This window comes from Dendrobates tinctorius, unplaced genomic scaffold (genome assembly GCF_039654945.1).
Source record: "Dendrobates tinctorius isolate UK_male_01 unplaced genomic scaffold, ASM3965494v1 ptg000140l, whole genome shotgun sequence".
Taxonomy (NCBI): domain Eukaryota; kingdom Metazoa; phylum Chordata; class Amphibia; order Anura; family Dendrobatidae; genus Dendrobates; species Dendrobates tinctorius.
The window spans coordinates 1,644,383-1,668,198 of NW_027361808.1; the positions used below are offsets into that span (position 1 = coordinate 1,644,383).

Genomic DNA, 23,816 nt, shown 5'->3' on the forward strand with positions numbered 1-23,816 from the left:
AGCTGAATGTCCAGCCAACACATCAACATATGCCATTTTTTAAACCTCCCTAACTGGGTTGCCCACCCCCCCAAGGGCTGAGGTCAACACCTGGCACACCCGGGCAAGTGCCATTGCTCTGAACAGGTGGATGGGCCCACTGATGGCCGACGGCACTGGCACAGGGCCACTCATTGTACAATACAGTGTCTCTGATGGTGGGGGGACCCACGCGCTTTCAGACACACTAGACGTACTATGAGGGGCCCTGTGCCAGTACCGTTGACCATGAGTGTGCCCCCCTGTTTGGTCATGGCCACAGCACTTGCAAGTTGCAATACTTTCCTCTCCCTGCCCCACCGCTGTGTAGTCTCGACCGTTAAATCCTTCACAGGGACAGCCACTAGAAATTTCGTGTATTGATCGATGATGGTTAAGATGTAGCTATGGCCTGTCCTGCTGGCCTCTACCTTCAGATAATCAATGGCTACCATTTGTAATGGACGTCAACTTACAAGCGGATGCAGTGGTGCTTTATGATCACCTTTCACAGTTGTGATAGTCACAGACGTGTGACATTCCTGCCACCATTTTTCAATGTCTCCTCTCATGCCAATCCAATAGAATCACCTACGGCCTGTGGTTTCTGTCTTTTGCACTCCAAAATGACCAGACACATCAAGATAGGCAGTGAGGACCATGTCTACATCTCTCCATGTGATCACAATTTGATGGAGACGAGTAACGGTGATGTGATCCACGCTACAGCGATAAAGCAATCCTTTCTTTACAAAGAACTGTTTTCGCTGTCTCCACAGACATAGTAATTGAGGGTCTGCATCACCTCTGCAACATCTACTGGGAGGTTTTCCTGTGATGAGTAATTCCCAAATTTCTGCTAACACTCGACTTTCCGTCTGTACTTGTATCCATGTAGTTTCCAGTAGCGGAGAGTCTGGATTGGCTTACTGAGATTGAAATATATACAAAGATTTAAAAGTACCACAACACTGTATACTGTTGTACGCTTCGACTACCTTTCCCTTTTTCTACTTTTTAAATTCTGGTGTAATACATAGTGAGCCTGTCAGTGTCTGTGTCTGACGCCGCAAGTATAGACGTAAATTTACAATTACCCCAAGACTGGATACACCTGCTATGTGCTGATACAGTACCTTTGTTCCAAATTTGGTATTACGGTATCATCCATAGTGAGTGAGCGTGTGTGGTTTACGCCTTCTATATACAGTGGGGAAAAAAAGTATTTAGTCAGTCAGCAATAGTGCAAGTTCCACCACTTAAAAAGATGAGAGGCGTCTGTAATTTACATCATAGGTAGACCTCAACTATGGGAGACAAACTGAGAAAAAAAAATCCAGAAAATCACATTGTCTGTTTTTTTTTTCATTTTATTTGCATATTATGGTGGAAAATAAGTATTTGGTCAGAAACAAAATTTCATCTCAATACTTTGTGATATATCCTTTGTTGGCAATGACAGAGGTCAAACGTTTCTGTAAGTCTTCACAAGGTTGCCACACACTGTTGTTGGTATGTTGGCCCATTCCTCCATGCAGATCTCCTCTAGAGCAGTGATGTTTTTGGCTTTTCGCTTGGCAACACGGACTTTCAACTCCCTCCAAAGGTTTTCTATAGGGTTGAGATCTGGAGACTGGCTAGGCCACTCCAGGACCTTGAAATGCTTCTTACGAAGCCACTCCTTCGTTGCCCTGGCGGTGTGCTTTGGATCATTGTCATGTTGAAAGACCCAGCCACGTTTCATCTTCAATGCCCTTGCTGATGGAAGGAGGTTTGCACTCAAAATCTCACGATACATGGCCCCATTCATTCTTTCATGTACCCGGATCAGTCGTCCTGGCCCCTTTGCAGAGAAACAGCCCCAAAGCATGATGTTTCCACCACCATGCTTTACAGTAGGTATGGTGTTTGATGGATGCAACTCAGTATTCTTTTTCCTCCAAACACGACAAGTTGTGTTTCTACCAAACAGTTCCAGTTTGGTTTCATCAGACCATAGGACATTCTCCCAAAACTCCTCTGGATCATCCAAATGCTCTCTAGCAAACATCAGACGGGCCCGGACATGTACAGGCTTAAGCAGTGGAACACGTCTGGCACTGCAGGATCTGAGTCCATGGTGGCGTAGTGTGTTACTTATGGTAGGCCTTGTTACATTGGTCCCAGCTCTCTGCAGTTCATTCACTAGGTCCCCCCGCGTGGTTCTGGGATTTTTGCTCACCGTTCTTGTGATCATTCTGACCCCACGGGGTGGGATTTTGCATGGAGCACCAGATCGAGGGAGATTATCAGTGGTCTTGCATGTCTTCCATTTTCTAATTATTGCTCCCACAGTTGATTTCTTCACTCCAAGCTGGTTGGCTATTGCAGATTCAGTCTTCCCAGCCTGGTGCAGGGCTACAATTTTGTTTCTGGTGTCCTTTGACAGCTCTTTGGTCTTCACCATAGTGGAGTTTGGAGTCAGACTGTTTGAGGGTGTGCACAGGTGTCTTTTTATACTGATAACAAGTTTAAACAGGTGCCATTACTACAGGTAATGAGTGGCGGAAAGAGGAGACTCTTAAAGAAGAAGTTACAGGTCTGTGAGAGCCAGAAATCTTGATTGCTTGTTTCTGACCAAATACTTATTTTCCAGCATAATATGCAAATAAAATGAAAAAAAAACAGACAATGTGATTTTCTGGATTTTTTTTCTCAGTTTGTCTCCCATAGTTGAGGTCTACCTATGATGTAAATTACAGACGCCTCTCATCTTTTTAAGTGGTGGAACTTGCACTATTGCTGACTGACTAAATACTTTTTTTCCCCACTGTATACGGTGAATCGGAGATACCAATTTTTACCCTATACATGATACAGCTTGTATCTTGTTATACAGTACTTTTGTTCGACATTTAGTATTACGGTCAAATACATACTGAGTAAGCGTCTGAGAGTGACTGCGGGACTATGTATACAGAGATTTCAATTGTACCCTATAATATATATACTTGCTATCTTGTTATCCAGTACCTTTTTACAACATTTTTTATTATGGTCAAACCCAGACTGAGTGAGCGTCTGAGGGTGACTCCGGAAATATATACAGAGATTTCAAATTTGGCCAACACTGTGTACAGCTGTACGCTTCTGATACAGTAACCTTTTTAGCTATTTAGATTCTGGTGTAATCCATAATGAGCTTGTGAACGTCTGTATGTTACTCCGGCAATATATTAGGAGCTTTAAGATTACCCCAACACTGTATACAGCTGTATTCTTGTGTTACATTACCCATTTACAGCTTTTCATACTCTTGTGTAATCCATACTGAGCCTGAGAGCGCTTGTGTCTGACTCCGGAAATGTATATGGAGATTCAGAATGTTTACATAATACTATATATACCTTGTATCTGGTGATACTGTACCCTTTTTCAACTTTTTATTTTATTGGGTAATCCATACTGAGCCTGTGAGCACCCTGTGTATAACTCATGAAATATATATGGATATTTACTGTTATCCCTAGACTGTATAGAGCTGTACACTTCTGATACAGTACCATATATCTTCTGGAATTTTGTTTTCCATTTTCCAAAACATGAGGAAATATGGTGGAAGAGGAGGTGGACGTGGGCGTGGGGGGCCACGTGGTACTGATGGTGGTTGTCACTTGGACCCATTCTGTGTGACGCGACTGGCAGGCCGGTAACTGTAAACAACAAGACGCGGCACGTGATACAGTCCTGTGTGACACGGCCCGCAGGCCGGTAACTAAAGCAACAAGACAAGGGGAAGGGAAAACAGTTACAACGGTGGGCCCTGCGATAGGGAAAGGGGACCTGGAGACCTCCTGCACTCCCCTGAGTCAGTGTCCCTAACGCTCCTAACGTTTCCTATGCCGGTTCCGCACTGGGCACCGCTCAGGATACCTGTCGCCCTAGCACACCCTACACCTATCCCTTGCTAAGGAGCTGGGTGGCGCATGCACCTGCCCCACCGCTGTACTAATACACTCTAAGGAAAAACACAAACAGGGAAACACCACTTAACTTTACTCTGTTGCACTTGCTCCTGGCAACAGAGTCCACCACCAGAATGCAGCTCTCCTCCTGAAACGCTGCTCTGTCAGAGCTACAAGGAAATCCCCTATGACTCCTTCCACACCAGGGCTAAGACAGTGCTGCAAGGAACGTTCTCCAGCTCCTTCCTCCACCAAGGAAGGTTGAAATTAATACTATCACCAACGCTGATTGCCACACCTGTGTCTCTTTTATAGCAGAGCCAGCAATCATACCTGCATTATAAATGTGCACTTAACTAAAGAAACAGAGTGCAATGACGCTCACCACCACCGGGGGCAAACTTGGAACAAACAACACCACAGTGCAATAATCCAAATGGCCACCGGGGGCAAAAACATCTCTAAGCACAGCTTGAGAAAAAAAAGGTTACCTGTGCTTTTATCTGTCCTGATCCAGTATGGATCATGACAGTACCCTCCCCTTAATGAGGGGCCTGTGGACCCTCAAAACCACTCCCCATCAGGGAACCACCTACAGCGGGGAGGCCCAGACCTAGAGTTCACCCCTGCAACTACCTGCATGTCAGGTTGATGACAAACGAGCCCGCTGGTATTGGCAATGAAACGGAGGCACCACACTTCTCAGAAGCGCTGACCTGGGGAACGAGTTGTGTATGTGTATGTTTGGTATGAGCTGGTAACACTCCACGACACACTTCCACTGGATGTTTTTTGGTGGCTTCCCATACACGCTCGTTCACACACAGGTCCAGACCCGAACGTTTATTGCCACTCGTACGTTTGTCACCATTTGGAGAACTCTTTCTGGGATTGACAACAGAGGCGTCCCCCTGTGTCACCACACTCACACCCCCGCACTTCACCAAGGGGTACATCACACTCCAACCCATTCCACCAAGAGGTCTGCACCTCCCAGGGTTGGCCAATGGCGAGGGTTGAGACTTGCCCCTACTCTCCTGCAGCACATCTGCTGCTCTCACCGGAGAGGACGAGGTCCGTTGAAGAGAGACTGCAGAGACAGTAGTTCCTAGGCAGCAGCCCTCACACGACTGCCCCCAGCTGACCACTTCCCTTGCCCGCCAATCTATTACAGGGTTGTGTCTTTTCAGCCAAGGGAGGCCTAAAACAATAGGTACTGGCATTCCCTCCAAGACGTAGCATGACAAGGACTCCTCATGATGTCCTATACACAGATGGATACTCTCTACAACTTGGGTCAAGCTCCCCTGGCTCAGTGGAACGGAGTTTACGGCCTGGACACTTATAGGTTGGGTTAGCGTCCTACACCTCAGACCATGAGTCTGGACAAAGCGAGCATCCACCAGACTGACTCCTGCTCCGCTGTCCACAAGCACCGGTATCACCTCAGGTACCCCTCCAGCCAAGACCTCTGCTTACATGGTACCTTGGGAGGGCAAAATGGAGGAAATGTATACTCCCTGGTCGCCTCCCTCCAAGCGACCAGGGGAATGCGGCTTCTCAGATGGCACAGATAATTGGGCGCACAATGGGCAAGCCTTCAAGACTTGACCAGTCTGCCCACAGTACAAACATGCTGACACCACTCCCCGAAGCGTAGGCAGCTCTGAATACAACCTAGCTACTCCTACTTGAATAGGTTCGTCTGGAGACTTGGCATGAACTGGGCAGGCTCTCATAAAATGTCCAGGCTTCCCACAGGAAAAGCATACCCCCCACCACGACGAGCCGCAGACACCCGCTTTTTTGTCTCAACAACACCGGGCTGTCTGGGTTCCTCCGTCCATACTGGTGGGTCCTCCTCCCTAGCGAGGACATCAGGGGGCACTTTCTGTATATGTCTTTCCCTAAGGCGTCTATCCACCCGGATGGCAAGGGACATGACGGCCTCCAGCGACCTGGGGGCGGCGTACTGCACCAGAGTATTCTGCACCTTTGGAGACAAACCCTGCACAAATTGACTCCTAAGTGCAGGGTCATTCCACTGAGTATTAGTGGCCCATCTCCTAAACTCTGAACAGTACTCCTCAGCAACCCGGGCTCCCTGTTTACACCTATGGAGTCGGGATTCCACGAGGGCGATGCCATCAGGATCCCCATACACAAGCGCCAAAGCCACAAAAAACTCGTCCACGGACACCAATGATGGAGAATTGTCCGGTAGGGAGAAGGCCCAGGATTGGGGATCCCCTTTAAGATGGGACATAATGATTCCCACCCGTTGCTCTTCACTCCCTGATGAACGAGGGCGCAGCCTGAAATACAATTTACAGGCTTGCTGGAATACCAAGAATTGATCTCTCCCTCCAGAAAATCTGTCAGGGAGGGATATCTTGAGTTCTGGCTGAGCCTGTTCCTAAACCAAGCCCCCAGAGCCCACCAACAGCCGCAGCTGCCGCACAAACCCTCCGCGCAGCCCCCTAATCTCATTAGTAAGAGTCTGCAACATTTGGGCAAAGGGCTGAACTGGGTCCATGGCTCAGCAGGAAAAGAAAAAAAAAGTTGTTGGTTGGTGATAGTGTCACGATGCCCCGTCCTGTGTGATGCGACCCACAGGCTGGTAACTGTAAACAACAAGACGCGGCACGTGATACAGTCCTGTGTGACACCGCCCGCAGGCCGGTAACTAAAACAACAAGACAAGGGGAAGGGAAAACAGTTACAACGGTGGGCCCTGCTGGTAGTGCCAAAAACACAATAGCAGCTAAGGCAGGAGGTGTTGAGCCTGCGTCATGGTGCAGCTCTGGAAGGCCTGTAAGGCTCAGTTTTCTGGGAGTAGGTAGACTGCTTTTAAACCGGAGAAAACAGAAAGCAAAAAACAAATATCCTGAAATAAAAAGTAAAAAATAAAGTGCAAATAATGCAAAAAGGTAATAGTAATAATAAGGGTATTTAGTATTTTTTTGCTTTTAAAGCCTGAGCATCAGGAACTGTTTTTGGCTTACATTGCTGAAACAGCCTCCAGCTCTATCACCTCCTCTTCTGAAGTTTAACAAAATGCAAGTACTGAGTCGTAAGTGCAGGCTTCTGGTCAGGAGCAACCCCTTTCCTTGTGTCTTTCACCCCCACCAAAAGTGAAGGATGCGGCAGCACACACTTCAGATTACTCCATGAAGCTCTTTTCACATACCATGCTTGAGTTCATTAAAAATGCGGCCCATCATATACTGGAGCAATCCAAATGGGAGACATCAGACACTGGAGCAGCATTTACGGGGCCCATTATACACTGGAGCATTAGAAATGGAGCCCATTATATATGGAGGATTATTAGGGCCCATCATACACTGGAGCATCATCCATGAGGCCCATCATATACTGGAGCATTCCAAATGGTGGACATCAGACACTGGAGCAGCATTTACGGGGCCCATTATACACTGGAGAATTAGAAATGGAGCCCATTATATATGGAGCATTATTAGGGCCCATCATACAGTGGAGCATCATCCATGAGGCCCATCATATACTGGAGCATTCTAATGGGGCAGATCAGACACTGGAGCAGCATCTATGGGGCACATTATACACTGGAGCATTAGAAATGGGGCCCATTATATATGGAGCATTATTTGGGCCCATAACACACTGGAGCATCGTCCATGGGGACCATCATATACTGTAGCATTATGTGGAGCTCATCATATACTGTATGGAACATTATATGTGACCAATTATTCTTTATGGAGAAATATATGGGGCTCATTATTCTGTATGGCGCACATTGTGGTGGCCATAATACTGTATGGAGTAATATACTGTCCTTTTTTTGAGCTATTGTAAAATAGATCAGTCATGTCATGTAAGCAGTGAAGTATTTGTCATTGTACTATACCTATATTTCTGTGCCGTTTTGGAGCATCATGAGTTGTGGTATGTGTTAAAGGGGCGCACTGACACTCTTTGGCCCAGGGCACACGAAAACCTGGAGCCAGTCCTACCCCCCCACAACTTTAGCCAAATAACCCCCAGTTTTCAATGCGTAACTATTATTATGAAGTAAATTAAGGTTGACAAGCTTCAGTAATAAGAATTGATGTTTTTGGCATTGAAATGGGCACTGTAGGTGTGTTTACTGTCCTCCACTCCAAGCCGACTTTGCTTCTCCATTGACTTGCATTGGGTTTCGTGTTTCAGTCAGCCTCCGACTTTTCCCTATAGTCGGCCGATTTCGTTCGACCCGACTTTTGCGAAAGTCGGGTTTCATGTAACCTAACTTGACCCTAAAAAAGGCAAAGTCGCTCATCTCTAGTTAAGAGGTGCAGTTTGTAAAATGGGGTCACTCATGAGGGGGTTCTGCTGTTCTGCCAACTCAGCGGCTCTCCCAATGGGTCATGGCGCCCGCAAACCATAACATTAAAATCTGCACTATAGTACATCGCTCCTTCCCTGCTGAGCTTTGTAGTGACTGAGAAATATTTCCCCATTACATGTAGGGTATTGGCAGCCCTTAGAAAAATAAAAACTTAGGGCTAAAACAACCTTTTAGTGCTAAAAATGTAATTTATTTTTTCTACACTGTTCAATAATGCAAAAATTCTGTGAGGCACATGTGGTGTCAATATGATCACTGCAACCCTAGGTGAATTCATTGGGGAGTGTAGTTTGTAAAAAGAGTTCACATATGGGGGGTTCTGAACTCCTATATGGCGCCTCTTCCCTTCTGAGCTTTGCACTGCATAGCTCCCAACTGTCCCGTTTCTCGCGGGACAGCCGTGTGTGTACAAGGTGTAAGGAGCAGAGCCATGTGTGTACAAGGTGTACGGAGCGGAGCCGTGTATGTACAAGGTGTACGGAGCGGAGCCCTGTGTATACGAGGTGTATGGAGTGAAGCCGCATGTGTACAAGGTGTACAGAGCAGAGCCACATGTGTATGAGGTGTACAGAGCAGAGCCTCACTTGTACAAGGTGTATGAGGTGTATGAAGCGGAGCCGTGTGTGTACGAGGTGTACGGAGTGGAGCCAAATGTGTATAAGGTGTACAGAGCGGAGCCACGTGTGTATGAGGTGTACAGAGCGGAGCTGTATGTGTACGGGGCGTAGGGAGCGGAGTTGCGTGTGTCCGAGGTGAGCGGAGCCGTGCATGTATGAGGTGTACGGAGCAGAGCCGGGCGTGTGTGAGGTGTACGGAACGGAGCCGCATGTGTACGAGGTGTACAGAGCCATGTGTGTATGAGGTGTACGGAGCGGAGCCGTGTGTGTACGAGGTGTACGGAGCGGAGCCGCGTGTGTACAAGGTGTACGGAACCACGTGTATATGAGGTGTACGGAGCAGAGCAGTGTGTGTACGAGGTGTACGGAGCTGCATGTGTACGAGGTGTTCTTTCTTTCTCTCTTTTTCTTTCTCTCTGTCTGTTCTTTCTTTCTCTCTCTAATTTTTCTTTTTTTCTTTCTCTCTGTTCTTTCTTTCTCTCTCTGTTCTTTCTTTTCCCCTTTCTTTCTTTCTCTTTCTTCTCTTTCTTTCTCTCTGTTCTTTATTTCTTTACTTCTTTCTCTTTTCTCTATCGCTCTGTATTTTCTCTCTTTCCCCTCTTTCTCTTTCTTTCTCTTTCTGTTCTCTTTCTTTCTTTTTTCTTTTTCTTTCTTTCTCTTTCTTTCTCTCTCTCTATATTCTTTCTTTCCCCTCTTTTTCTCTCCCTGTTCTTTCCCCTCTTTCTTTCTTTCTTTTGCTCTCCCTCTGTTCTTTGTTTCTGTCCCCTCTTTCTTTCTCTCTCTGTTCTCTTTTTTCTTTCCCCTCTTTCTTTCTTTCTTTCTTTCTTTCTCTCTGCTCTTTCTTTCCCCTCTTTCTTTCTCTCTCTGTTCTTCCTTTCTCTTTCTCTCTCTGTTCTTTTTTTCTATGTGTTCTTTCTCTGTTCTTTCTTTCCCCTCTTTCTTTCTTTCCCCCTCTTTCTTTCTCTCTCTGTTCTTTCTTTCTCTCTCTATATTCTTTTTTCTGTCCCCTCTTTCTTTCTCTCTCTGTTCTTTCGTTCCTCTTTCTTTCTCTCTCTATTCTAACTTTCCCTCTCTTTCTTTCTCTCTGTTCTTTCTTTTCCCTTTTTTCTCTCTTTGTTCTTTCTTTCACTCTCTGTTCTTTCTTTCCCCTCTTTCTTTCTCCCTCTCTGTTCTTCCTTTCTCTTTATCTCTCTGTTTTTTCTCTCTCTGTTCTTTCTATCTGTTCTCTCTGTTCTTTATTTCCCCTCTTTATTTTTCTCCTCTTTCTTGCTCTCTTTTCTTTCTTTCTCTTTCTCTATTCTTTTTTCTGTCCCCTCTTTCCTTCTCTCTGTGTTCTTTCTTTCTTTCTCTTTCTTTCTTTTTCTCTGTGCTTTCTTTATTTCCCCCTTTCTTTCACTCTCTGTTCTTTCTTTCTTTCCCCTCTTTCTTTCTCTCTCTCTGTTCTTTCTTTCCCCTCTTTCTTTCTCTCTGTTCTTTCTTTCTTTCTCGCTCTCCTTTCTTTCTCTCTCTCTGTTTTCTTTTCCTCTCTCTCTCTGTTTTCTCTCTTTCTTTTCCTCAGTACCAGTCAGTGTGCCCACAGTACCAGCCACTGTGCTCATAATGCCATCCACTGTGCCCTCATTACCAGTCAGTGTGATCAGCAGTGCAAAATGAGTGCAATTAGGTGTGGACATGGATGTGACTAGTTGTGAAATCGGTGTGGTCGGGGGCATGGCCTAAAATGTGCAGCCTTTGTCGCTCTTTCCCTTCTTCAAACATTGGGAGGTATGATACTGTGCCTCATAAGTAGTATTCCCCCACATATGGGGTATCGACATACTCAGGAGAAATTGCACGATAAATTGCATGATGCAATTTCTCTTGTTACCCTTATGAAAAAGCAAAATGTAAGGCTAAAATAACATTTTTGTGGGGAAAATGTGTTATTTTCACGGCTCAACGTTATAAACTTCTCTGAAGTACCTGGGGGTTCAAGGTGCTCACCACACATCTAAATACATTTCTCGAGGGGTCTAGTATCCAAAATGGGGTCATTTGTGGGGGTTTCCATTGTTTAAGAATATCATGGGTTCTCCAAATTGGACACGGCATCTGCTAATGATTCCAGGAAATTTTACTTTCAAAAAGTCAAATGACACTCCTTTCCTTCCGAGCCCTGCCATGCACCCAAACAGTAGTTTTCTCCTTCATATTTGGTATCGGTGTCCTCAGGAGAGATTGCACTACAAATTGTATGGTGCAATTTCTCCTGTTACCCTTATGAAAATGCAAAATTTGGGGATAAAATAACATTTTTTTGTAGGGAAAATTCTTATTTTTTATTTTCACGGCTCAACGTTATGAACTTCTGTGAAGCACCTGAGGGTACAAAGTGCTCAACACACATCTAGATCAGTTCCCTGAGAGGTCTAGTTTCCAAAATGGTGTGACTTGTTGGCAATTTTCACTGTTTAGGCACATCAGGGGCTCTCCAAATGCGACACGGCGTTTGCCAATTGTCCCAGCAAATTTTGCATTCAAAAAGTCAAATGTCTCTCTTTCCCTTCTGCGCTCTGCTGTGTGCCCAAACAGTAGTTTTCCCCCACATATGGGGTATTGGAATGCTCAGGAGAAATTGCACAACACATTTTGGGGCAAATTTTTTCCTGTTACCCCTGTGAAAATAAAAAAAATTTTGGTCTAATGTAATTTTTTTGTGAAAAAAGGTAAATGTTCATTTTTTTGACGATCCAAAAATACCTGTGAAGCACCTGAAGGATTAATAAACTTCTTGAATGTGATTATGAGCATTTTGTGGGGTGCAGGCTTTAGAATGGAGTTACTTTTGGGTATTTTCTATCATAGACCCCTCAAAGTTACTTCAAATGTGAGGTGGTACCTAAAAAAATGGTTTTGTAAATTTTGTTGAAAATAGCAGAAATCGCTGGTCAACTTTTAAACCTTATAACTTCCTAACAAAAAAATTGTTTCAAAAATTGTGCTGATGTAAAGTAGACATGCTGGAAATGTTATGTATTACCTATTTAAGGACATAAGAACTCAAAGATTGAAAATTGCTAAATTTTCGCCAAATTTCCATTTTTTTCACAAAGAAACGCAAGTTAAATTTTACTGCTTTCATGAAGCACAATATGTCTTGAAAAAAACAGTATCAGAATCAATGGGATCTGTTGAAGCATTCCAGACTTTTTACCTCATAAAGTGAGAGTGGTTAGAGTTGTAAAAAATGGCCTGGTCTTTAACGTGCAAACCACCTAGGAGGGGAAAAGGGGTTAATATCACCACCCACTGGACTCAAATGCATACAAACACCAGGAACTTCAATTAATAAAATGCAAGTTTAAAGGTACTGTCACACTTAGCGATGTACCAGCGATCCCGACCAGCGATATGACGCGGTCAGGATCTCTGGTACATCGCTAAGTGGTCGCTAGTGAGCTGCCACACAGGCAAATCTCACCAGCGACATCGCAGGGGTCAGGGGTTGCTACTTACCTGTCAGACGCGGCGATCCTGACATCCTCCCGCCCACGTCCACGCGTCGCTCGTCGTCACAACAGGAAGCCCCAGTAGGAAGCTGACGATGAGAAATGACTCAGGACGTTCTCACACGATCAGCGATAACCAGCGGGGCAGCGGTCAGAGGTAAGTATCAGACATAGCGATATTGCTAGCGATATTGCTATAATGTCACAAAAACCAGTGACGTTATAGCCTAGTGTGACAGGCCCTTTAGGCTATGTGCCCACGTGCGGAATTCCCACAGATTTTATGCACTTTTGCAGCGTTTTTTCACCACGAAAATGCATAAAATAAGAAACCCATTAAATTCAATAGCATTCCGCACATGCTAATACTGAGAATTTTTCCACGGCAGAATGGCATCGTGGAAAAATACGCAGCATGCTCATTCTTTTTGCGGAATCATGTGAATTCTGCAAACATAGGAATGCATTGTTCCTCTCACTTTCCGCATGTGGCTATGCCCACCATGCGCAAAGTAAGCGGAAAATGTGTGGATGGTACCCAGAGCCTGGAGGAGAGGAGACTCTCCTCCAGGCCCTGGGTACCATATCCCTGTAAAAAATAGAATTAAAATAAAAAATCGTGATATTCTCACCTTCCGGCGTCCACCGCAGAGTTCCAAGGCCTCAGTGATGCTCCCGGCAAGTCCTGTTCCTAGCGATGCCTTGCGACAATGACCTGTGATGACGTAGCGGTCTCGCGAGATGCTACGTCATCTGGGGTCATTGTTGCAAGGCATTGCTGGGAACGGGACTTGGCGGGAGCATCGCTTAGGCCTGGTAATGCTGCAGGGGACGTTGGAAGGTGAGAATATCACGATTTTTTTTTTATTATTACTTATAACATTATATATTTTTACTACTGATGCTGCATAGGCGGCCTCAATAGTAAAAAGTTGGTCACACTTGTCATACACTATGTTTGACGAGTGTGACCAACCTGTTAATCAGTTTTCCAAGTGATGCTACAGATCGCTTGGAAAACGCTAGCATTCTGCAAGCTAATTACGCTTGCAAAATGCTAGTTTTTCGTGGGAATTACGCATGCGTATTTCTCGCGTATTTCCCACTGCAGGGAGTTGCGGAATTGCCGCGGAAATTTCCGTTGCATTTCCGCACGTGTGCACATAGCGTGACTGAACCTTTTTCTATGAAACTGTGTGTTAATCTGATCTATAATATCCTGCCGGCAGATCAAATACTATTTTCAACATGTCAAGTTTTCTTTAAGAAAAAAGAATATGATGTCCTCTATTACAGTATCATTGGTACAGTACAGAAAATGTACAATATAAAACAATATGATAAACTTGTATGCAATACAGAATAAAATTACATAAAACTTTAAAATGACTTGCAAAGGTGAATTTACATTTTAATTAGCTATGTGGAACACACTGTACTTATACAGTAATTATGGAGTATTTCTCCTGCTACTCCACATTCTACTTTAAACAACTACATATTTATAAAAAAAATATATATTGAGTGATATATTTTATTGTATTTACCTGCATCTGGTGTTTGTCCAAATATTAAAGATGAGATTAAATTTCCCCATACTCCAGACGATTGGAATATTAGAAAAAAAAGTCCAAAATATTGATTGACAATATCTTTTCCAACCTTTCCAACTTTCTCAGCATGTCGATTTCCACTCACTGTCAGATATGTACATTTTGCAGCCCACAATGGTGCACCTCCAAATCCCAAAATCACAGATGTTGGAATGAGAGTGTACCTAGAAGATTAAAGATTACATAGTTTTCTTTTCACTTTGCTAAGACAAGCCAAAACAATGACTTTCAAATATTAGTAGTAGTGTACAGTACAAGAATGTTAGTCTGCAGCTCCCCACGCTGTGCATGCCTGTGTAACCCTCCCTAACATGGTTGTGTTCATTAAAAAGGAGTTTAGCTCCCGGCTGCGCCACTTGTGAATAAAATCTAGTAAAGGACATAGTGGCAGGTCCAAAGTAAGCAAGGATGTTAACATGGTGATGCTTTGATGAGTGGCCTAAATATTTTTTTTCACCTGACCTAGAGAGTTAAATGGAGTAAGGTTCATTTTGTTTCAGAAACACAATTTGGGCCAGTTAAAAAAATATTTGGGCCTCCTGTATCTGTGACATAAAGGATCCATAAAATGAACATACGTTTAAAAATGCAAATCTATTACATAACCATAATATGTACAGTGGCATTTAAATGTTTGGGCACACCTAGTCAAAATTACTGTTATTATGAACAGTTGAGCAAGTTGAATAGGAAATGATCTATAAAAGGCCTACTGTTAAAAATGACACATTTCCTTTGTATTTTAAGCAAGCAAAAAAATTGTCATTTTTTACATTTTAAAAGTTACAAAAAAGCTTGGCACCCTTGGAGATTTGTGCGCGCAGATAACTTTAACCAAGGTTACAGACCTTAATTAATCTGCTAGGGTTATTGCTTGTGCACTATCATCATTAGGAAAGGCCAGGTGATGCAAATTTCCCAGTTTAATAAAACCCAGCCTCCTCTAACCTTGTGCCAAAAAACAGCAGTCATGATTTTGTTAAGCAGCTGTCTAGCACTCTGAAAATGAAAATGTTGGAGACCCAAAAAGCAGGAGTAGGTTATAAGAAGATAGAAAAGAGTTTTCCTGAAAATGAAAATGTTGGAGACCCAAAAAGCAGGAGTAGGTTATAAGAAGATAGAAAAGAGTTTTCAAGTTGCCTTTTCCTCGGTATCATACCAACCAGAGCTCCCTTTATGCAGTATGAAGGCCCCCACATCTCCCCTATTTGCAGTATAATATCCTTCACAGCCCACTATATGCAGTATAATGGCCCTCACAGTCCCGTAAAGGGGTGTGATGGCCCTCAGAATTTTTGCATGGAGTATTGTGGACCCACATTCCCCTAAATCCAATATGAGGATATCCACAGATTCCTATCTATATATATATAAACGCCTTATTGTGTCTGTCTGTAACCGAAATCGCGGGCCGCTGATTGGTCGCGGCCGCCAGGCCCCCGGCAGGCCGCAACCAATCAGCGACAGGCACAGCTGTTTGTAATGGTAAGCTGCGCCTGCCACTGATCGGTCGTGGCCGCGAGGCTGCGACCAATCAGCGGCAGGTGCAGGCCTTAATCTGTAAAAAAAGAGAATTGAAATAAAAAAAGTTATTCTCACATTCCGACGGCCTCCTGTCTTCTTTCCACGTGCCCGGCCTCACGTTCCCAGTAATGCTTTGCGGCTTAGACTGCTGATGACGTCACTCTCGCGAGAGCAAGAAAGAAGACCGACGTCACTCTCATGAGAGCGAGAAAGAAGACCGACGTAATCAGTGGTCTAAGCAGCAAAGCATTACTGGGGACGCGAGGCCGGGCGCGTGGAAAGAAGACAGGAGGCCGTCGGAAGGTGAGAATAACTTTTTTTTATTTTTTAATATTATTTTTGCACAGGGCCGCGGCAGTGATTGGCTGCGGCTACAGGGCCGCGTTGCTAATCGGTCGCGGACAGAGGGCCGCGACGCTGATTGGTCGTGGCTACACGGGAAGGGGGGGTGAGGGGACCATGCATACCAGGAAAGGGGGGTGAGGGAACTATGCATTCCAGGATTGGGGGGTGAGGGGACCATGCATACCAGGATTGGGGGGTGAGGGGACCATGCATTCCAGGATTGGGGGGTGAGGGGACTATGCATACCAGGATTGGGGGGTGAGGGGACCATGCATACCAGGATTGGGGGGTGAGGGGACCATGCTTACCAGGATTGGGGGGTGAGGGGCCCATGCATACCAGGATTGGGGGGTGAGGGGCCCATGCATACCAGGATTGGGGGGTGAGGGGCCCATGCATTCCAGGATTGTGGGGTGAGGGGCCCATGCATACCAGGATTGGGGGGTGAGGGGACCATGCATACCAAGAAAGGGGGGTGAGGGGACCATGCATACCCCGAATTGGGGGGTGAGAGGACCATGCATTCCAGGATTGGGGGGTGAGGGGACCATGCATACCAAGAAAGGGGGGTGAGGGGACCATGCATACCCCGAATTGGGGGTGAGAGGACCATGCCTTCCAGGATTGGGGGGTGAGGGGATCATGCATACCCCGAAAGGGGAGTAAGAAGACCATACATACCAGGAAAGAGAGGTGAGAGGATCATGCATACCAGGATTGAGGGGTGAGAGGACCATGCAATCCAGGATTGGGGGGTCAGGGGACCATGCATACCAGGATAGGGGGTTGAGGGGTAGCATGCATATCAGGATTGGGGTTGAGAAAACCATACATATCAGGATTGATACAGTATAATGGCCCACACAGCTATCCTATATACAGTATTATGTATTTACAGCCCCAATAAGCAATATAAAGTACCCCAAAGCCCCCAATATAAAATATGATGCTCATAGCCCTCTATGTGTACAAATCTGTTTATATGTATTATGATGACCTCCGCAGTCCCCTATATGAAGTGTGATGGCACCAACAGCCTCCTATATGCAGTTTGATGCCTGTTGTAGTCACCTATATGCAGTATGATAGGACCAACAGCCCCCTATATGCAGTATGATGGCTCCCACAATTCCATATATGCAATATGATGGCCCAGCAGCCCCATTTGTGCATTATGATGCCTCCACAGCTCCATATAAACAGTATGATGGCTTCCACAGCCCCTATACAGTGGGGAAAAAAAGTATTTAGTCAGTCAGCAATAGTGCAAGTTCCACCACTTAAAAAGATGAGAGGCGTCTGTAATTTTCATCATACGTAGACCTCAACTATGGGAGACAAACTGAGAAAAAAAAATCCAGAAAATCACATTGTCTGTTTTTTTTTTCATTTTATTTGCATATTATGGTGGAAAATAAGTATTTGGTCAGAAACAAAATTTCATCTCAATACTTTGTGATATATCCTTTGTTGGCAATGACAGAGGTCAAACGTTTTCTGTAAGTCTTCACAAGGTTGCCACACACTGTTGTTGGTATGTTGGCCCATTCCTCCATGCAGATCTCCTCTAGAGTAGTGATGTTTTTGGCTTTTCGCTTGGCAACACGGACTTTCAACTCCCTCCAAAGGTTTTCTATAGGGTTGAGATCTGGAGACTGGCTAGGCCACTCCAGGACCTTGAAATGCTTCTTACGAAGCCACTCCTTCGTTGCCCTGGCGGTGTGCTTTGGATCATTGTCATGTTGAAAGACCCAGCCACGTCTCATCTTCAATGCCCTTGCTGATGGAAGGAGGTTTGCACTCAAAATCTCACGATACATGGCCCCATTCATTCTTTCATGTACCCGGATCAGTCGTCCTGGCCCCTTTGCAGAGAAACAGCCCCAAAGCATGATGTTTCCACCACCATGCTTTACAGTAGGTATGGTGTTTGATGGATGCAACTCAGTATTCTTTTTCCTCCAAACACGACAAGTTGTGTTTCTACCAAACAGTTCCAGTTTGGTTTCATCAGACCATAGGACATTCTCCCAAAACTCCTCTGGATCATCCAAATGCTCTCTAGCAAACTTCAGACGGGCCCGGACATGTACAGGCTTAAGCAGTGGGACACGTCTGGCACTGCAGGATCTGAGTCCATGGTGGCGTAGTGTGTTACTTATGGTAGGCCTTGTTACATTGGTCCCAGCTCTCTGCAGTTCATTCACTAGGTCCCCCCGCGTGGTTCTGGGATTTTTGCTCACCGTTCTTGTGATCATTCTGACCCCACGGGGTGGGATTTTGCGTGGAGCACCAGATCGAGGGAGATTATCAGTGGTCTTGTATGTCTTCCATTTTCTAATTATTGCTCCCACTGTTGATTTCTTCACTCCAAGCTGGTTGGCTATTGCAGATTCAGTCTTCCCAGCCTGGTGCAGGGCTACAATTTTGTTTCTGGTGTCCTTTGACAGCTCTTTGGTCTTCACCATAGTGGAGTTTGGAGTCAGACTGTTTGAGGGTGTGCACAGGTGTCTTTTTATACTGATAACAAGTTTAAACAGGTGCCACTACTACAGGTAATGAGTGGAGGAAAGAGGAGACTCTTAAAGAAGAAGTTACAGGTCTGTGAGAGCCAGAAATCTTGATTGCTTGTTTCTGACCAAATACTTATTTTCCACCATAATATGCAAATAAAATGAAAAAAAAACAGACAATGTGATTTTCTGGATTTTTTTTTCTCAGTTTGTCTCCCATAGTTGAGGTCTACCTATGATGTAAATTACAGACGCCTCTCATCTTTTTAAGTGGTGGAACTTGCACTATTGCTGACTGACTACATACTTTTTTTCCCCACTGTACGTAGTGTGATGTCATCAAAACCCTCAGTATGTAGTTTGATGCCCCCGCAGCGCCTCCATACTCAGAATGATGGCCATCACAGTCCCCTATTTGCATTATGATGGCCCCAACAGTCCCCTATATGCAGTATGATAGCCTCAACAGTTTCCTATGCGCAGTATGTTGTATTAAAAGCACCATATATGCAGTATGGTGATTAACATAGTTTCCTAAATGCAATATGATGCCCCCACAGTTCCCTATATGCAGTATGAAGGCTCCCACAATTCCCCATATGCGGCCTAATGGTGGACATATGATGGCCTCCACAGCCCCCTAAAGTATAATGGCTTTCACCACTTGCTATATACAGTATGATGGCCTCAAAACTCAGCTATTTACAGTATGATGGCCTACAGAGCCCTTATATGTAATTTGATGTCTTCACATTCCCCAATATGAGAAATGAAAAAATAAAAAAGTGCATAATGAACGTGCACAATACCAATTTTTATTCATAATTATAAAAGGACATAAAAACACACATGTACATATTATAAAAAAGGTGCCAATAGTGCCTAATCATGAGCCCAATAGGACAACAAAAGCGACACTGACACTGGGCAGGTATAAATTGTTATATTTATGCTAATAGATTCCATACATTATACTCATGTACTTCATAGCAAAATACTTCCAAAAGGGAAAATCCCCTAATAGTTATATAAGTTATACTAGCAGCCTCAGTAAAAAGTAATCCTATACATAGAAATCATTAAGGTTAGCTGCTAAATGCAAATAATCAAAAAACATTCATGGTAATGACCTACCAAACTTCCAGTGATGGTGCTGCTTCGCCAATGCCCGTTTTGGCAATGTGCCTTCGTCAGGGGGAGTGGCATCATGACCTCAGCAGCTCATTAAATATCCCCCTCAGCCAATTCTATTTCACCTCAAACAAATCATCCAATCACATGTACCAAACAATAGGCTCAAAGAATGCTGGTATCTGTAGTTTATTATTCAGAGAAAATTGTGTTTGCGCACATCTAACCAATCACAAGGATCGCACATACTAAGCATCCAATCATAAGGGACAGGAAGTGGGCCCAGAGGATGCTGGTAGTTGTAGTTTATTATCCGGAGCATCCTCATAGAAACAACGCCGCTATAATGGCTGCATGTCAGCGCATGCACTACCCACACATCCGGGTCAAATGTCAACAGGGAAGGTGCCACAACGAGGAGCGACACGGCCGGACCCGATGCCACGACCCACGTAGGCGGAGACATCAGGACCGTGCGCCGCCCACCGTGGTGGACTGGCATGTCACCGAAGACATGCCCGAAACAGAGGGCGCATGCGCACCAGCCACAAATTGTAAATAACGCAATCATCCAAAAATAAGTCACACACATAAAAAAATGCGGTTGTACCACAACCACATACATATTCACTAGAGATGTGCAAATATAATAAAAAATAGCCAAGGACTCTGGTGTCCCTTTTTATCAGCGCTCAGCTCTGGGGTCAGCTATACGCAATTTTATTTCCCCAGAGCCCTTGTCTCTGCTCCTGTCCCTTCCCTCTCCACAGACCAACTGCCAACTCTCCCGTTTCCAAGACAACTCTCCTGTTTACTCACTCAGCTGACTTCTTTCTGACTCATTAACCCCACCTGCTGGCCACAATTTATAAGGAAGCTCCCCTTTCTGGCCTGGAGCAGGAATTGATTTGTACACTGTGCTTCCTGGCATGGGGACCCCCCTGCCTCTAGGCATGACATCACCCCTTAGAGGGAGGCAGTGTCACCGTGGCCACCGGATTCTGGGGTGCCACAGTATGATAGTCCTATATTTAGCATATTGGTCCCCTAAAACCACTCTAATGTCCCCCACAAGTCCTTATATACAGTATGACTTCCCAAAACCCTTCCTATAGCAAGTATCATGTCAACACAGCCCCCAAAAAAAGTATAATGGCCCCAACAGTCCTCTAAATGGAGTATGATTGGCCCCCACAGCTGCATATACAGTTCTGGCAAAAATTAAGAGAGCACCACATCAAAACCCTGTGGTGAGCAGCCCATTCTCCATACCTGAACCCCATTGAAAACCTCTAGCATGTAATCAAGAGGATGATGGATAGTCACAAGCCATCAAACAAAGAACTGCTTAAATTTTTGCACAAGAGGCAGTGTGAAAGACTGGTGGCAAGCATGCCAAGACGTATGAAAGCTGTTTTTAAAAATTATGGTTATTCCATAAAATATTGATTTCTAAACTCTTCCTGAGTTAAAACATTAGTATTGTTCTTTCTAAATGATTATGAACTTGTTTTATTTGCATTATTTGAGGTCTGAAAGCACTGGGTTTTTTTTTTAATTTTAAACATTTCTCCTTTTCAGAAAAAACAAAACAAGATATATTGCTTGGAAAATCAGAGACATGTTGTCAGAACATGTAGACTAAAAGAACAATTTACACTTTACTCAAAAATATACCTATAAAGAGAAAAATCAGACAAACTGAACATTTAGAAGTGGTCTCTTAGTTTTTGCCAGAGCTGTATGTAGTATAATTTTCTAAAAGGTCCTTATGTGCAGTATGTCTTCCATTGCTCTCTTTGTACAGAATGATGTCTCACGTAGCCCCCAATTTGCAGTATAATTTTTCCCACAGTTCACTATATACAGTGTTATGGGCCTCTATATACAATATGATGCCATCCCAGGCCCCCCGACTCCTGAGCCGCATCTCATAATAAGAAAAAAGTATACTCAGCTAATTTTGTTCCCTGTTATTCGTCGTCATAGACTGCTCTTCTGGCTTGCCTTTCTGAAGTCATTAGTGGTGCAATGCAGTGATGATATTGCACTGCACAGTGTCCCATGCGTGGTGCTGGCCTTCAACAGCAACAGGCCGCAGGATGGAAGTACAGATGTAGCCTTTATTAAATAAACCAGCGCATCAGGTTAGCCCTCTTCATAATGCAATGAGCAGGTGCCTTTGGGCTTTATTTAGTGCACTACATAGTGTTAGGGCCTGCGGAACACACCAAATAATATGAAAGGAGATATGAGGTGCGTTTGCAGCTCGGGGTCCACCATTCAGAGATGGAACCTGCTGCTAAGTAATGGTGGAACAAGATGGTGGATGAACGCTTGCTCACACGTGGGCTAACTTCACCCAGTGTGAATAGAGGCGAACTCTGTTGCTCCACAGAGCTGCTGAAACAAACGCCGGAGCCTGTTGAACTCACAGAGCTCGGCTGATAGAGAGCTAATTAGGGGTCACAGAGCCCTGTCCTAGAGACACTGGACTAGAGCTCCTCTAGACCATTAGTGCTCAGTGCCGCGGCTGCGGTGCCAGCAAAAGGTAACAGTATATATAATCTCACCAAGTGCACACAGTGCCGCTTCCTCGAACGCCACTAACCACCCAGGACGGGGAGGAAAGCGCTAGAGGTGCGCACGGTGTCGCACATCGGTCACAGCTACCTGATGTGGTACGACAGTGCCCGTTAGCAAGAAAGCACAGTCGGACGCTAGTGTGCATAGAGTACTGAGTGCACGGTGGCTTGAGCATAGCCACCCATTGGCGCTGACTCTCACTCTGAATCCCTAACCAACATGCGTATCAAAAGGAAGGGGAATCTTAATGAGTCAGTCACCAGATACATGCATCCATCATCATACACACAGATAAGCATAAGCGTATACTAGCGCATGGCCGAGCGGCCATGTGACTCTTTTATAGTGGCGTCCTTCTGGGACCTTCCCAGTGGTGGACCAATCTGAGCAGGAGCGGGACCTGCGCATTTAACCTCCGACCTCCAACGGGAGGTCGTCCCACGGGCATGATCAGTACCCAAAAGATAGGACTGAGTCCCCGAAGCGTCTACTTGCTGCTGACTCAGGCATGGAGTTATAGCAGAGCCAGAAGGAGCAACCAGATGCCTAGCATCAGACCGGACAAAATGCCTGGAGCGACAACCCTGCTGAGCAGGAATCTCTGCAGCCACAGAGGAATGGGAGACTGCAGAAAGCTTGGCTCGAGATTCCCCCTGTGCAGTGGGGAAAACTTGACACCTAACACATAGTAATTGCTTGCAATATAGCAATTTCAACCTGTACTTTCCTTGTGCTGCCACCAAATGGCATATGAATCATTACAGTATTAATGCTACATAGGCTGGTTTCACATTAGCGCTTTTTAAGCGCATGCACGGCCGGGGGTAGCTCTGCCCGGCGTGCCCGCCCCTTGCTTGTAGCGCCGCCTCCTAGCGCACAGCGGCGCCTGCGATCGGCGCACCCTATCTTTAGCATAGGGTGCGCAGGCCGTGCGCTAGTTGCGCTTTGACCTGCGCTGCGCACTTTTGACGGTGCGCCGTGCGCGCCAAAATCCGAAAAGTTTGATTTTGGCGCGCACGGCGCACCGTCAAAAGTGCGCAGCGCAGGTCAAAGCGCAACTAGCGCACGGCCTGCGCACGATCTGCGCACCCTATGCTAAAGATAGGGTGCGCCGATCGCAGGCGCCGCTGTGCGCTAGGAGGCGGCGCTACAAGCAAGGGGCGGGCACGCCGGGCAGAGAGCCGGCTCGGGGGCGGAGCTACCCCCGGCCGTGCGTGCGCTTAAAAAGCGCTAATGTGAAACCAGCCTTAGATGTGCAAAAATAGTCAGAATTGAGAGTCCTCAGAGGTTGATACCTTTTAATGGCTAACTGAAAAGATGGTAGCAAATTGCAAGCTTTCGAGACTACTCAGGTCTCTTTATCAGGCATTGACTAATACAAAATCTGAAGAAACAAATATTTATACACAACACAGCACATAAATAAAGCAATAAATAAGACAAGTGACATTAAAAACTACCATTATGGGAGAGTGATAAACAGTTGTGGCCATAAATATTGGAACAGTTAATAGATAAGGAGTGAAAGTTTTATAGTCCTCTGGGGGGTTTGGTTTTGTGTCGTGATGCCCCACAAGGTCAGAGGAGCAAATTCCTTAATTGATTTAAAAAGATATAAATCCATGAGACACATTCATTCCTGCTCTGAGTGTGTCAAAGGTC

At 45.2% G+C, this 23,816-nt stretch overlaps 1 protein-coding gene across 1 annotated transcript in view; it reads right to left on the reverse strand.

The window, feature by feature from the left end:
• Positions 1-23,816, reverse strand: part of UNC93A (unc-93 homolog A) — a 284,218-nt gene that overhangs the window by 108,724 nt on the left and 151,678 nt on the right. The window contains exon 3 of the mRNA XM_073545094.1: positions 13,990-14,219. Coding sequence (XP_073401195.1) covers positions 13,990-14,219 — 230 coding nt within the window. The remainder of the gene's footprint in view (positions 1-13,989; positions 14,220-23,816) is intronic.